Source organism: Glycine soja, chromosome 10 (assembly GCF_004193775.1).
Source record: "Glycine soja cultivar W05 chromosome 10, ASM419377v2, whole genome shotgun sequence".
Lineage (NCBI taxonomy): Eukaryota > Viridiplantae > Streptophyta > Magnoliopsida > Fabales > Fabaceae > Glycine > Glycine soja.
The window spans coordinates 33,646,668-33,660,352 of record NC_041011.1 but is presented as its reverse complement, the minus strand read 5'-3'; the positions used below and the strand labels follow the sequence as shown (position 1 = coordinate 33,660,352).

At 36.7% G+C, this 13,685-nt stretch overlaps 1 protein-coding gene across 1 annotated transcript; it reads right to left on the bottom strand.

Moving 5' to 3' along the window:
- Nucleotides 1-296: 296 nt before the first annotated feature.
- LOC114371657 (deubiquitinase OTUD6B-like) lies at nt 297-801 on the bottom strand. Its single transcript, XM_028329026.1, has 3 exons — nt 794-801; nt 659-717; nt 297-568 (listed from the first exon to the last, which is right to left on the bottom strand). Exons 1-3 carry the CDS (start codon nt 799-801, stop codon nt 297-299), a joined length of 339 nt encoding a protein of 112 aa, XP_028184827.1.
- Nucleotides 802-13,685: the final 12,884 nt, after the last annotated feature.

Sequence of the window (13,685 nt, the reverse complement as noted above, 5' to 3'; positions counted from 1 at the left end):
GTATCCCAATGTGAACCTACTAATAAGTGTGTCCCCATGTGAGTTTAAGGTCTAAGTAGAACTCTGGTACATATAGCTTAACTACACATGACTTTGTATAGAGTTTTGTTTGGTGGGAATGTCTGCTGCCATTAATTTTAGTGTGTGACATTCAAACAAGTAGTAGTATGTTTGGTTTCATCTATGCTGGCATTGGGCGTGTTACATTCACTTTGTAGTTTCTTCATTGCTGCTTTAAGATCTGTTATCAGTTCTTAGACAAGTCAAGAGGCTTTATTTCACAACCAGGCTTTATTTCACAAACAGTCAAGCCAAGAGGCTTGAAACTTGTTTTCCAATTTCTCATTCTTAATCACACGATCGCTTATAATGTCACTCTGCTCTGCTTGGATTCTCTGCTCCCTTTCTGCTTCTTGTTGAGCTTTTTTGTCTCGCCTCTGTTTGGCCTTGTTGACCTTTGTATCTTCAGGTTGACTAGTAACAGATACTCTAGCTATGGCCTTGACCAGACTGTCCAAATTGCTTTTTTCATTTCCATTACCACTGATATAGCCTAATGCAGCACGTTCTTTGGCATGATTCCCCTTAAGCTTAGCAGAAAGTTGACAAACCTCTTCTTCCACTTCCTTCTTCTTAGCTTTCTACTCAGCCTTGCTACCTCTAGCTGCAACCTTCTTTATCTCAACTTCTTTTTTCTGCAGCTGCGATATCTCTTTCCTGAAAATATGCAAGTTAGCAAAGAATCCACATAGAATGAGAACCAAAAGAACACAACATAAGAAGTAACACATACCTTAACATTCAAGTCACGATATTGAGATGTAAACCAATAATAAATAGGGTATTAATAAAAATTAATAAACCAAGTATTTGGAAAACAAATGACACCTAAGGCACATCATTATAGAGTAGCAGCTGTCAAGTGTCAACCATGCAAAAACATTTATGTAGCAGCATTAGTAAATGTTATATAGTTTTAGACTCTTAGGATTTGATATGATTCCAACTACCTATCTATGGAAAGCATTAAAATAAAGAGAAAATTTTACAGTCCTAGAATTGGGTCTTTGCTACCTTAATTTTTAATCAGAACTGGTTGGAGTCTCTGGCTTTATCCTAGTTCTGTGTTAGTTTTGTGTGCTAGTTAGTTTTATTCTTTGTAATGAAAACAAAAAATTGTTTAAGAATCTGGATTTTTTTCAAACCATCTATTTTGTTAGTCTTATTTTTTGTGTTAGTTTGGTTGGGCATGTATCATCAGCTGCTATGCTATTATAGAGAAATGCTCAGTTTGGTTGAGCATAAGCTGAATTAATTAAGTGTAGTTGAACTAGGTTTGGCTCGGACTTCTTCTAATGCCATTACTCATTAGTTCTCAAAGGTTATTTTCTGCAAAATGTGATACATATGGTTGCTGTGGCAGTATGGCCCATGGCTAATTGGCATATGGTTTTTTTTTAGGTTATCCACTGTCTCCTTGAAGTGTTATCCTATCGAATTCACAACAGGCCGTGGAGTATAGCCCTTGAGGTATGTCATCACCACCTTGTGTTTCATGTCTGTCTTGTGTTTGTATAACTGCGCTTGTTAATTGAATGCTTGAATTGATAAATGGAACCCTTTGGCCAGTAATTTGGCTTTGTATTTACTGATTGTACCATCAGGATTCTCTTTTATTCTCAACCACACCATTTTGGTGATGGGTATAAGGGAAAATCACCCTATGAATGATCCCTGACTGCCGTAAAAAGGAAGTAAAAGGTCTAAACTTCCCCCCCAGTCTGTTTGAACAACTTTAATAGGAAGACCAAACTATTTCTCAACCATTGCTTGAAACTGTTTGAAAATATTCAGTGTTTTAGACTTTGCTTTAAGCAGAAAAATCCAGGTATACCTACCATAGGTATCAACAAAAGTAACATAATAGTTATACCCAATATAGGGAGTTAATCCCTAAAGATCACTAAAAATGAGTTCAAGTGGTTGATTGTAAGTGGTGTAAGAAGAGGGTGAGTGTAGTCTATGTGCTTTACCAAGACAACATGAACAACAGAAATGAAGCTCACTTTTATAGATAAATGGAATCTTACGAAGTTGCATTATAAGTTTTTGAACAGCATCACTAGGATGGCCTAGCCTAGAGTGGCAAGTGCTTGAAGTAATGGAATTTACAGAAGCAGAATTTGAAAATGAGAATGATGTAAACTAGAACTAGGCTTAAGAGAGCTTGTCTTGACATTGAAAGAAGGACTTGACAGCAAGCTGAGAAATTTGTACAAACCATTAGAACTGAGATTTCCTTTGAGAAGTATCTCAATGGATGCCTGAGATTTGACCAAACCAACATTAGGATGGAATTCAAAAAACACAGAATTGTCTTTTGCAAAGTGACTTACACTTAGCAGATTTTTAGAGATATTAGTGTCATGCAAGAAATTGTGAAGATTAAGGCTAACATTAGAATTGAATGGAGATAAAAATGAAGATGAGCCAATTAATAGGAAAACCTTAAACTTTTATGACTTGATCAGATCCTTCAAGGGGAACACACAGTTGAATGTTTTGATAAGATCCTTCATAAAGTTGTTAAACTTAAATTTAACCTTCACTCTTTTCCTAAACCTTTCAACAAATGACAAATTTCACTGCCAAACAATATCACAGTCCTGAAGCTATGACTGTTGGTTCAACTTCTGACCCATCCAACATTTGGTATCCCAACTTGGGTGGCTTTCATCATGTTATTGCCAATGTTGACAACATTCAACAGCGTTTTTGATTTAAGGGTCCCGATCAAGTGATTGTAGGCAATGGTCAAGGTCTGGCCATCAAATCTATTGGTTCATCTTCCTTATAATCATTCTACTAATTTAGTTCTCAATAGAATATTTCATGTTCGAACCATTTCTAAAAATCTTCCAAGTGTTAGTCAATTTACAAGGGATAATTCAATTACCCTTGAGTTTCACCCTAATGTGTGCCTTGTTAAATCTCAGGGATCCAATGAGATTCTTGTCAAGTTCATTGTTAGAACCTCTCTTGTGAATTATCTTAGAGCCTCTGAAATCTATTCCAGGTTTACTACAATCAGAACCAATTGATGTATCTTTTTCGTGGCCCTTATCTTCCTTTAATGCTGTGACATATTCTATTCCAGAGACAGACATGTCTAACACTTTAGTCTTTCCCAAGTTACTGTCACTGATTGATGTGCCCTGCAAGGCATTAGAACAACAATCATTATCATTTTTTGCAGCTTTAAAAATTTGTGTAATGCTAGTTGCATCATCTTCCCCACTCCTGTCAGATGCAAGTGTCCTTATACTAGCAAAAGTAGTTAATTTATGACAAACATCATCCTCATTGTGTTCAACATTTTGCTCTAAAGTTGGTTCTTTCACAGAATCTGGTGCTTTGGCTTCACAAGAAACCATTATCATTGCCAGCTTCATTCGACGCAAATGGCTGCCTTTCCTCATTGACAATCTTATTACTTGCATTTTCAACCTTAGCAACCTCCACCTCATGAGATTCAGTATCACCATTTCCAACTCCTTTCCAGTTGTCAAACAATGTTCTTGCTCTATCCTGAACCCTAGCACTATGATGGTCAAGAAGATTACTTACAGTGATGCGAATTCCTAAAGTAGCAGCTGAGAGATGAAGAACCTGAATATAAATCATAAATAATTTAGTCCTTTTTTGTTTTGTTTAGTTCTTTTTTGATAAAAGAACTCAATGTATTAACAAAAACACCAAAACCATTTCTAGTAGTCTACCGAGTTGGGTAGCATTTTGGCGTAGTGTGTTTCTGATTTCTCTTCTCCTTAAAAGGAGAAGTCAGGCCAAACAAAATTTTATATAAAGCTTTAAAAAAGCTACTTTGAAAATAAACAAAAACCCAAAATAATCTTCTATAAGAGCTAATTGAAGGAGCTTTTGGTTTTAAGGAGAAGGGAAGCCCAAAAAGGTTTATTCAGTAACTTCTACCTTCAACCAAGCTTACTATGATGATAAATTCTCATACCTTGTGGCAATATGCTCTTGTAACCCAGTTGTTTATGTGTTTCATGAGAAATGGCTGGAGTGCCCCATTTTTCTACCTCTTGATGGCAGTATGCCCCATTTATCATAAAGTTACCTTCCTGATGCAATCCTACCCCCCAAGGGTATTGGATAGAAGACTCCAAGAGGCTTGGGCTAGAGCTACTAAAGAAGGCCCTAGGGTTCTCATGAACCTTAGGATAGACTTTTGAGCCCATGGGTTAAGGTTGGATCCACTCTTCTTTGTAAATATTAGAATAGGTTTTTCCTTCTTTTGGGCCTTGTATTTTGGCCATTCTATTAGTATAGGGTTTTAGCCTTGTATTTCAGGGCATTTTGAGTAGTCTTTGTAGTAGGGAATTTTTTTTTTTGTATTTTCATGTATTTTGTCAAGGAGGTGAGCTTAGTTTTTAGATGGGTGTGTGTAGCTAAGCTCCAGCTTCTCAAGGAGGTGAGCTTAGTTTTTAGATGGGTGTGTGTAGCTAAGCTCTAGCTTCTCAAGGAAGTTTTCTCAAAAAAGCTTCTCAAGGATGTTTTCTTAAGAAAACTTCTCAAGGAAGCTACCTAGTCTATAAATAGAAGCATGTGTAACACTTGTTGTAACTTTGATGAATGAGAGTCTTGTGAGACACAACTCAAAGTTCAACTTCTCTCCCTTTTTCTTCCTTCAATTTCGTGCTCCCCCCTCTCTCTTTCTCTCCCTCTTTCTTTTCCTCCATTGAAGCATCCTCTCCAAGCTTCTTATCCAAGGCTCATCTTGGTGGTGAAGCTCCTTCTTCCATGGCTTATTCCCTAGTGGATGGCGCCTCCTCTCACCTCTTCTCCTTTGTCTTCCGCTGCATCTCCATGGTGGAAAATCACCATTAAAGGACCTCATTGAAGCTCAAAGATCCAGCCTCCATAGAAGCTCCACAAGTAAGCTTCCATCAAGTGGTAATAAGAGCACAAGAGCTTCAAGTAAGTGCTCCTTAAACCTCCATTAATTTTTTTTGCTTTACCTTCTCTTCCATTGTTGTTTCTTCATTTTTCTCCATGTGTCTCCTCACATGTCTTGTTCTAAATGTTGTTAACATGATTCTTTAGAGTTTCCACCGATTAAACTTGCTATAAAAGCTAGATTTGATTTTCTATGGTTCAAATTTCTTGTTCTTGTTCTTGAACCATGAATTGTGTTGAGTTTAGGTTCCTTTGAGTTTTGTCATGTTATTTTTTGTGGCTGAAACCTAAACCATAAAATTCTTACAAAAATATTAAAGTAGAAGAAAACCTCAAAAATCTAGAGTGACTTGTTCACCTAGTGTAGTTTTGTCATAGAAGTCATGTCTAGTCATGAAACTTGTCACATAAGATTTATTATGTTGTGCTGAATTTTATTTTCTTGTTTCTTTGTCTAACTCATTTGTTCATGAGTGTATGAAAGTCTGTTGGCCTATTATTTGATTTGAGTCAAATCTTTCATGTTAATTAGTCCTTAACATGTTCATGCAAAATTCTTAGAGAGTCTTTGATTGTGAACCTTTTCTTGAACTTTTAGGTTTCCTTATGATTGTGTCTATTGTGAATTTGAGTTTTGGTGATTGAATTGATGGCTGAAATGTTGATCCTAAGTGAATATTTAACTCCTAAAACTGTGGTAAACAATCCTAGTGAGTTCAACATACATAGGAAGGTTGAAAGTAAGCCCAAGGCAATCAATATAGCATGCTTAAAAAAAAATCGCTGGTGCTAGCAGCTTGGACATACAAACTTATAAAAATTACTGAGAATTGGTTACTTCTAATTTTGAGCTGAAATTTTTACTGAATTTTCTAGACATCTGGAAAAAGTTATAAAAAATAACCAAGTGATTTGGATAAAAGGAAAAAAATACGAAAAATCACACAAGTTGGCAGGAAAATCAGTATCCAGAAAAAAAAGGTGAAAGGAAGTGTGCTTGTTGTTTTGGCTCAAAATTTATTCTATAATTGGTGCCTATGTTATACCAATCTTAGTTCCGAAATTTCAAATGAAAATTACTGTGAAAACAAGTGCCAAAGCTAGAGGTTTTTTGAGTCTTTTTGTTTTATAGTTTTTTTTACTCTACTTTAGAGCCATTCTAAGTTTCTCTTTGAGTCCTAGCTTGTTTCTATGTCCTTTTCATTGCTTTAATTGTTGAGTAATCCTTGAAAAAATTGTCTTGTTAAAACTCCATTGGTTTAGCTTTCATTTCATTTTTTTTGGTCTTTGGTTATTGCTTGTCTCTTTGTTTCCTTATTTGTGGGTTGCCATATAGGGAATTGGAAAGAGGATTGGTGCCATCCCTTGAAGAATTTGAGTCAAGAAGAAAGGGGTCAACCACCTTAAGAGCTATTGGACTAAGAAGCACTCCAAATTGAGTGAATCACCAAAGAGAGAACAACCACCAAAATTGAGGACCGTTTTGTAATTTTGTAATTTTCAATTTACTTACCTTCGTTGCTTTCAAGTTTTGTAACAAAAAGGCCTTTCATTGGAAGTGTGTTGGGAGCCTCCAATAGGTTACCAAACTTCCATTTGTGTGTAATAATTTTAGGCAATTTTTCCTTAGGATAGTGAGTGTTTTGTTGGGAACCTTGAATGGGGTCATCCAAACACTCTTAGGATTCACCTAGTTTACTTTTCTTGCTTACTTTCATAGCTTATTTCCTTTACCTTCCATTGTCAAACCACCTAGATAGCTTGCATTTTACCAATTAGTTTTTTCCCTTATCTTTCACACCTCTTTTAGTGTTTATTTTGGCTAGTTTCAACCATAGTTTCTTTTACCTTTTGTTTTCAAACCTCCAACAAGAAAGAACCACAACTTAGGAACCAACATGAGTCATCATTCATCTAGTGTTAATGGCGAGGGTACTAGTCATAAAGACCCTTTATCTAGAATCTTAGATGAGTTGAGTTCCCTCAATTTATGGAAAGAAAAACAAGAGAGAAAAGAAAAAGGAAAAAAAAAGAGTGGAAGAAATAAGTCAAGATGAAAGAAAAAAAATAAGAGAGGAAGAAAGAAGAAAAATAATGAAAGAAATGAAAAGAGAAAAACATGCCTCCTATAGTAGTCATAACTCTTGCAAGAGCCTAAGTGAAGAACTTCGTGACTATTATGAAGGAAGGCATAGGTCACATCTTAGACCTCACTCCCATAGAAGGGAAAAGGAAAGAAAGCCTCAAGAGGCTAATATTAACCTCCCATACTTCCATGGGAAGGACAATGTAGAGGCTAACTTAGTTTGGGAAATAAGGGTAGAGCAACAACTTAAAAAGAAGTCTACATCAAAATCTTATGGCTCTCACTCTTATCCAAAGAAAGACCAAGGTCAAGGCATCTTAGGGGTGACACCTTCTAAGCCCAAAGATGATAAGGGGAAGACAATAGCAAAGCAAGCCCCTAAGGCTAGTATGCAGGAGAAGACTAGCACTATAAAGTGCTTTAAATGTCTTGGAAGAGGACACATTACTTCTCAATGCCCCACCACAAAAACCATGATTATGAGGAGCCAAGACATTTATAGTAGCCAAGATGAGGCTACTACGTCACCTTCCTCTAGTGAAAGTGAAGAAGCAAAAGGGGAAGAATCTAGTGAAGAAACTACCCCCAAGAAGAAGGACAACCTTTAATGGTTAAGGAGGAGTGTAAGGAGGTAAGTGTCTCCTCAAAGAGGTTAGTTAAGAAGGAAAGTCATTTTGAAATAAAGACAAATATTAAAGAAACTTCCCCTCTTAGACAACCTCCACATCTTCTCCTTTGTAAAAAGACACTTGTTAGCACTGCCACACCTCTTGGGCTTGAGGTTATTCCTCAAGTAAAGGAGTTGTTGGATGAGGGTTTGGTTCGTAAGAGCTTAAATCCTTGTGCTTTGTTGGTGCCCAAAATAGGTATTATTAGGCACCAAATCCCTACAATAAGTGATATGATGAATTTGTTGAGTGTTGCAACCCTCTTTTGTAAAATCAGTCATGCACCCAACGTCTTCATGATTCATGTGCATAGGGACTCATTAGGTAGGTTTGTTCTTATTTTTGGTTTTAATACAAACTTAGGTGCTCATATGGGACACCTTAGGTTTGTTGTATTTTTTTGTAGGAATAATCAACATAAAAATACAGAAAAAGGTACGCTTTATTGCATTACATTCCTTAATTTTTTAAATAGTGATCAAGGGGTTCCCACAGACCCTAAGAGAATAAAGGTCATTCCTGATTGGCCCACTCCACCAAGTGTAAGGGAAATCTGGGGCTGCCATGACTTAACAAACTTTTACAAAAGGTTTGTCCCATATTTTTCTATACTTGTAGCACTACTCATTGAGTTGGTGAGGAACCATGTTCCCTCATGGGAAGATGTCCATGAAAGGAGTTTTCAGACCTTACCCTACTCTAACATACCCAACACCACTAATACATATGTTTTTATTCTTTTTACAGGTGTCGAGGGAAGGAGCCCAGAGTATGAAGAACCTCGGGATTTGAGGTCAAATCCTTTCCAAGGTGGAGGGGATGATGCAATCCTACCCCCCAAGGGTATTGGATAGAAGACTCCAAGAGGCTTGGGCTAGAGCTACTAAAGAAGGCCCTAGGGTTCTCATGAACCTTAGGATAGATTTTTGATCCATGGGTTAAGGTTGGATCCACTCTTCTTTGTAAATATTAGAATAGGTTTTTCCTTCTTTTGGGCCTTGTATTTTGCCATTCTATTAGTATAGGGTTTTAGCCTTGTATTTCAGGGCATTTTGAGTAGTCTTTGTAGTAGGGACTTCTTTTTTTTGTATTTTCATGTATTTTGTCAAGGAGGTGAGCTTAATTTTTAGATGGGTGTGTGTAGCTAAGCTCCAGCTTCTCAAGGAGGTGAGCTTAGTTTTTAGATGGGTGTGTGTAGCTAAGCTCTAGCTTCTCAAGGAAGTTTTCTCAAAGAAGCTTCTCAAGGATGTTTTCTTAAGAAAGCTTCTCAAGGAAGCTACCTAGTCTATAAATAGAAGCATGTGTAACACTTGTTGTAACTTTGATGAATGAGAGTCTTGTGAGACACAACTCAAAGTTCAACTTCTCTCCCTTTTTCTTCCTTCAATTTCGTGCTCCCCCCTCTCTCTTTCTCTCCCTCTTTCTTTTCCTCCATTGAAGCATCCTCTCCAAGCTTCTTATCCAAGGCTCATCTTGGTGGTGAAGCTCCTTCTTCCATGGCTTATTCCCTTGTGGATGGCGCCTCCTCTCACCTCTTCTCCTTTGTCTTCCGCTGCATCTCCATCGTGGAAAATCATCATTGAAGGACCTCATTGAAGCTCAGAGATCCAACCTTAATAGAAGCTCCACAAGCAAGCTTCCATCACTTCCCAAGATAAAAAGAAATTTTGAAGTCTACCTTAAAACCAATCATTTCCTTAAGCCAGCTCTGTGTATAAGCTTCCTGTTCTTCTAATGAAGACAAAGGAGATCCAGTTGATACCATAAGTTCAGTGGTAGGAAGCACACTTTGGCCATGAAGATTTTCAACTCATTACCTAATACCCATAAGTGCAGTGCTACCTATACTGCTTTAATTAATGTTTATTTCTCTGTTTGTAATAAAATGAAGAAAAAGGAGTCCACTTTCAAAGCATGTACTATCCAATTAATGACTATTATTTTATACCTCTTACGGATAAGATCTCCCATGTTGCCTCAATCATCTTAACATACAAAGTTATCACCATCAGCCATTTTGTCTAGAGTTCGAATTAATTTTGCTGATTCATTGCATTCTCTTGTCGTTGGAATTGTGGAGTGGTGGAATCCACCACTGCACCTACCAGTTATTGGAAAATTAGTCTTATATTGGGGAATTAAGGTCCATTCCCAATTGATGAGAAAAAATAAAGTCAAAATAAAATAAAAATGCTCTGTCTGTAGCAGAAATCATTTTTTTTTACCTGTTCCTTAAAAATCACTTCCCATCTTCACATAACACTCACTTTTAACATTGATAATTTTGAAATATTGGCTCCAAAATGATATAGATAAACTTGTGTTCCATATCACCATAACACATACCTTAAATGCCTTTTTAGCATCTAGTCTACAGAAAATGGCATTTTTTTTCAGGGAAATGGGTGGGTCCGTAAAGCAATGGAAAATGTAATCCAGCTTTTCATGTTTTCAGAATACAAAAACACATGTAAAGAAACAGAGAAATCCATCTAGCATCAAAATAATATCTCTCTATGCCAAAGGGTGGCACAATATATAGTTGCAGTCATAATCATCTAATCAATGATGCCCATATGCTTCCTTTTAAGTTTTAACATAAACAATTAAAATGAAGCAAAAGGTTATCTTCTAGAATCAGGATAAGGACATTATTCCAAATGTAAGATCATGATTTTTAGAAAGAAGCAAAAAAAGTGAAAATACTGTTAAAATGGACAAAATCTGACCTTAATAAACTAACTAATCGTATAGGCTGGACTAATAAAATTCAAGCTCAATTTGGCGTAGCCCAAAATCAGGTTGGCCTGCTAGTCAGAAATCTTTTCTATTGTTTAACCCCATAAGCTATCAACTAAATGCATGTCTGACACCATATTTTGTTATAAGAATAGAAGCCTAGTTGATAAATGAACTAGCACAATGATTCATTTGTCATTGGCTCAACCCCGTGGTCCAAATTTCTTAATTCTCATTTGTTTAAATATTTTTTTAGGATTGATTTATTGTAGAGAGAGACAGATTTAGTGGCAGGCCAGAAATATATACCTACACCAAAATTAGAGCTGCTTGAAAACAGCTCAGCCCAAGTGGATCAAGATGGCTTGTTTTGACAGATCTGAAATCATCCTATTATTTCACTTATAAAACCAAGAAACTTATTCTCAAACCATAAACATCACAACAAGGGATGATTACCATTGCAAGTCCAATTAGCCTAAAGATTTAGTCATTGGTCTGGTGAGGAGGGAGGATTTATGTCTCTAATGATAAAGCTTTTTTCTTTCATTTGATCTTTTTATGGCAGGGCATGAATGACAGGCCTAATGAGTCCATGACAAATTCCTGGCATGTGATAAAAACCATAAAATTTGTATTATGATAATGTTAAATTTCATTGTGTTTCTTTTTTTTCTTTTTTTTTCTCAGTAAAAATAGATATATTTATATATATGAGGAGTACCAGTGGTACTAAATATAAATGATGAAATTAGGTAGACAGCTAGTTCCTTTGGAGGGAACCGAGCTAGTCTTACTATAAAATGTTACAAATGTCCTTCACATACTATCCCTTCCTAAATACAAAAACCTTCTCTTACTAAATATACATGATTTCACTGTGTTTCTTACCTTTACCTGCTGCAAGGATTGTATGTATGTGTGTATGTATTGTCCATTTTGTCAACAAAATGGACAAGGTCAATTGAGTTTCAATTCTTTTGCAGTTTTGTAAACATGTTTAGATTGATTTCCTCATTGAGTAGCTTGCAGCAATTTCCATTGGTGTTACATGATGATTTACCTACTTACCAATGAAATATTTAAATTGTAGGCACTCTTTATCTTGTTGTTTGCATCGTGACCACGACATTCGTTCTTGGACACTATATTGATCATCATCACAGGTACGAAAGTTTGCAATCAATTTTGATGCTTAATTTTGTTATGGTTGTTTTTGTATGTTGTTGTATGTCATTAATGTACTTTACTTTAGATATATACAAATTATGTTCATGATGAGTGAACCTTAGATTCCCGTTTGAGATTGAATGCAAGGATTCTTGCGGACAGTTTGCATTAATCATTGTATTCAATCTTGAATTGTCCGTTTGGACAGTTTGGGGAGACTGATATTTTTATGGTAGATTCACGCTTTAAGGTTAACACTATTTTGTTGAATTTGATGAAATTTTGGTACAATGCATTTCTAGTTGTTCTCTGAGTGCATACTTGATTATCAGGAAATTAATTTCACTGATTTCATGTTGTGTACTTGGAGACCAATGCGAAATACTGCCAAAATTTGTCAAATTTAACAAAATAGAATTAACCCTGATGTATGAAGCTACCATAAAAGACGGTCTTCCTGAATAGGATAGGGCCACACCTATAATAAAAAAGTGAGATTTTCATGCATTGAATAACTGTGTGAGTATCACAGAGTTATTACTTAGATGGATCAAAGTTGGATGAATGAAAGTCACATCAGCCCAAAATATGAGGGAGGCGTCGAGCAGTTCTTGCAATTTGCTTCAGAAAGAAGTCGACGGATGAAGATGAAAAATATTATTGTCCTTATATCAATTGTTTGAACGGAAGACGACAAATACACGTACGGGAGCATCTATTGTGTGACAGGATTAAGAAGAATTACACGATGTGGATATAGCATGGTGAATTGACAGACATGCAGCGTGGGTCCCAATCTGAACCTTTTGATGTAGAAATGGGAGATTGCTTCGAGGATATGATTCGTGACCTTGGACAAGAGTCTTTTCAGCAAGCACATGCCCCTATGTATGAAGGATTGCAAAGTGATTCAAAGAAGCCTTTGTATACGGGGTGCAAGAATTCCTTGACGCTGTTGTCGGCGGTGTTAAGTCTGGTTAATGTCAAGGTCAGATATGGGTGGAGTGACAAAAGCTTTAGTTCACTGCTTCAAGTAGTGCACGATCTGCTTCCAAAGGAAAACATGTTATCTAAAAGTTACTATTAGGCCAAGAAGATACCGTGTCCGATGGGTATGGAGTATCAGAAGATTCATGCCTGCTCGAATGATTGCATACTATACAGGCATGAATTCGAAGAAATGTCCAAATGTCCTAGGTATGGGGCATCACGGTATAAAGTGAAGGATGATGAGGACTGCAGCTCTGATGAAAACTCAAAGAAGGGCCCTCCAGCGAAGGTGTTGTGGTATCTTCCCATCATTGCAAGGTTTAAGCGTCTTTTTGCTAATGGAGACGACGCAAAAGACCTTTCCTGGCATGCAAATTGGAGAAACTCTGATGGAATGGTCCGTCATCTGGCTGGTTGCTCCTAGTGGAAGAAGATTGATGGTTTGTATCAGGATTTTGGCAAAGAGGCAAGAAATCTTAGACTTAGACTAGCCAATGATGGAATGAATCCATATGGCAATTTAAGCACTCAACACAATTCATGGCCAGTTCGACTAGTAATTTACAATTTGCTTCCTTGGTTGTGCATGAAGCGAAAATACATGATGTTGCCTATGATGATATCAGGTCCAAGACAGCCAGGAAATGACATTGATGCTTATCTAAGTCCGTTGATTGAAAACCTAACAAAGTTGTGGGATGAAGGGGTTTTATTGTTTGATGGCTTTCGTAAGGAGACTTTTCAAATGCGTGCAATGCTTTTTTGTACCATTAATTACTTTCTAGCATATGGGAATCTGAGCAGTTACAGTATTAAGGGTAATCATGCATGCCCCATCTATGAAGAAGACACAAGCTACATACAACTGAAACATGGTAGAAAAACAGTGTACACTAGGCATTATCATTTTCTGAAACCTCATCACCCTTACAGGCGATTGAAAAAAGCATTTAATGGAAGTCAAGAGCACGAAAATACGCCGATACCATTGACTGGTGAGTAGGTCTTCCAGTGGGTTCAACACCTGAATACTGTATTTGGAAAAACCCAAA

Excerpts from the sequence above, each read along its gene's own strand:
- LOC114371657 (XM_028329026.1), bottom strand. Across the intron at positions 569-658 it reads AAAGAAGGTTGCAGCTAGAG|AACGTGCTGCATTAGGCTAT; the intron begins GTAGCAAGGCTG and ends ATCATGCCAAAG.